Source organism: Colletotrichum spaethianum (genome assembly GCF_022836535.1).
Source record: "Colletotrichum spaethianum MAFF 239500 DNA, contig18, whole genome shotgun sequence".
NCBI classification, from domain to species: Eukaryota; Fungi; Ascomycota; class Sordariomycetes; order Glomerellales; family Glomerellaceae; genus Colletotrichum; species Colletotrichum spaethianum.
This window is the reverse complement of record NW_026054788.1, coordinates 535,993-538,693: the sequence shown is the minus strand read 5'-3', so window position 1 is coordinate 538,693 and position 2,701 is coordinate 535,993. Positions and strand designations below refer to the sequence as shown.

Here is a 2,701-nt window from a genome sequence, read left to right as displayed (position 1 = left end):
GACATCACAGAGGCAGCTGACTCGCCCCTCTTGCGCGACCATCCGCTAGTGGTGTTGCAGCGTCTCGGTGGAAGTGAAGGACGGGTTTCCATAGCTGTTGCTGCCTCTGAGGAATGGCGCCGCCAGGTCGAAAGGTGCACTAGCGACAGCCTCAGAGGTTTCTGCTGCTGTACGGCAGAAAGAAACCCGTCCATGATCTCCGCCCTTGTGACACCACGCTACGATGATGATCCTTTTGGGGATACAGGGCCCCAAGACCGGTACCGCGCACCGAGACGAGGCGGTCCATTTCCGCAACGAAAACAACTCTGTCTCAGACGCCCTGCCCAAGGACGTTTGCTCCCACTACACCATGGGCGCCACAGACAGGTGAGCCAAGGCTTATGCGGCCGAGGTGGCATCAATGGAACCCGAACTAAACGAGGACCCCGGCAAGTATGTAAATCAATGAAGGCCAAGCTGTTGTGTGGCACCGACACCCGACTCGGCCGGCAGCGAAACCCGCGAATTCTAGTTTATGAAGCCTTGCCTCCAGCAGCTCACGATAGCTCCAGCGCTTCTCCGCCGGCTGGTTGTCTGGCACGAGTCCGTTCCTCGGGAACCGGCCATGCCTCCAGTCTCCGTGGGTTTTGCGCAGCACAATCTCCGGAAGGGTCCAACCCATGAGAGATGGGCTCGCGGGCGAGCCAAAACGACGCGGGCGGATGCGGGGGAACGCCCGGACGCAAAGGCATTGAGGACGAGGTGCTTGCAGTGTATGATGACCAATGGATGGCAGCGCGAAGTAACGCTGTACGACCGAAGTCGAGGCGGCCTACGACAACTGCGCAAGGGATGCTAGCGAGCAAGAGGCCGGGCTGGGGGCGGACGATCACTAACCCAGGGGCACCCGCGACGGTCTGCCCACTGGTCTGAGAGGGGGGGGGGGCGTCCTCCATCCCCGCACACTAACACACACCTAGCCAGGAACGAGCGTTCTAGCCCAGCCTCGAAGTCGCAAAACCTACGCCCAAGGACTTCGGGATGGCGGCCTTGACAACGTGATGCGCCTGGTTCCCCGCGACGAACCGTGGAACTGCGACATTGTTATCAATAGGATACGCATCACAGACGACTCAGAACGCCAGATAATGCCACTCTGCACTGGGCCACAGAAGCCACACGGGAGGGGGCCAACGGGGGCCTGATGGGGGGTTGATGGGGGTCACTGATCATCACGCCGTCGGCAGCTGACCGATCATGGCTGTGATAATCACTGGTCTGAGCCGAATTTCGAAGTTGCGTCGGGTCATGGCTCTTCTTTCTTGGCGGGTCGATCAGGCACTACCGTGCTGGGCAGAGTTGCGTTTGACATTACAGATTACTACAGACACCACAAACTGCGGTCGACACCAACGTTTGGGATCCCCAAGTTCCAGACGGCCACTGTACGGCCTACTGTACAGGTATGGCGTCAGCCGTGTGTGAGAGGAGGATCGCGCGGGGGCTGGAGTGGAGAACCTGGGAGACGACCTCTGGTGCATTGATCAAGTCTGAGGATCCGGGATCCCTCTTGCCGGATGGCAGGGAGGACATCACCTTGAGCCTCAACTTGGTACCATGAGGCCGTGAAGCTCCCGAGACTGCTTGCCACTATTCATCCGGGACCCAGTCGGATTCCATCACGGCGATGATTCTTTCCCCAATTGACCAAAGACAAGCATGACGGCGGCGCATCCTGCGCGTCCCGACTCCCAGATGACGGTAGATCCGGCACCTGCGGCTGTTCAGAAAGGGAGAGCGGAAAAGGATTCCAATCTGACAGCGAGCGGTATACAAACGCGAAAGAGAGTGCAAAGAAAACCAACAACAACATAAGAAAAAAAAGAGATGAGGGTCTGACAGCAGAGAGACATGTAAGACGTCTGTCTACCTGGAATCAGAATGCGGACCGGTTAGTGGTCAGAGGTTTGACATGTACGGATTGAAACATCTTCAACGGCGTGTGAGCTACCCGTCCTGGCCGGAAGTCTTCCGCGGATAATTCGCCTTGTATAGACAAGGGTGGGTGCCCTTTCTTGACTAGCCACTTCACTCACGTCTTGTTCTGTCTTGGCTTGGTCGTTGCATGAGGATTGCGCTGCCAGTAGGATCCTACCCAGGAGCTGCCAGAGAAGGGCTGTCATTGTCCGTCGGGGTCTAGCCGATGCTCGAACTGCCCACGAGGGCGCATTAGCGGAACCCCTTCCAGGGAATGGATGATGCCCGCGCACCGCGGTTCGCGCAAAGGCGGCGAGGTCACTGATATGGATCAACGTCAAAGTTTCTTGCAGAAGGGCGGGGTCGCGAGTGATATGACGAGCGATAAGATTGCGTTTGCCGAAGAGTACGGTTATATCGTACTCCAGCTATTATTTTCGCGTCCAGAAACCACCACCTGCATATTCGAAGCGCAAGGGGGGGCGGCAAGAGACCGTGAGGACATATCAGATGCCGACTCGTCATGAGACGCCGTTAGAGTCCCCCCACTCCCGTTTTCCACGCGCGGCCTGCGGAGAGTCGTCACTTTGCAAACTTGGAGTCTATGTGGACGCTACTAAGTTACGCACCCCGTCGACAAAGCCTATCGGAGAAAAGACAAATGGCGCAAGTAAAACTGACCTTGGCCCCAGGAGGTCTGTCGCATAGCGTCCTGTGCTCTAAAGACAAAGCACAAACCCTT

At 57.4% G+C, this 2,701-nt stretch overlaps 1 protein-coding gene across 1 annotated transcript; it reads left to right on the top strand.

Annotated features, from left to right (window-relative positions):
• Positions 1-223: 223 nt before the first annotated feature.
• ColSpa_07269 (uncharacterized protein) lies at positions 224-419 on the top strand (the record flags this gene model as incomplete). The annotated part of the gene is given in 2 exon segments (XM_049273481.1): positions 224-369; positions 380-419. Coding segments are annotated over 2 exon segments (186 nt in total).
• Between the last annotated feature and the right edge of the window lie 2,282 nt (positions 420-2,701).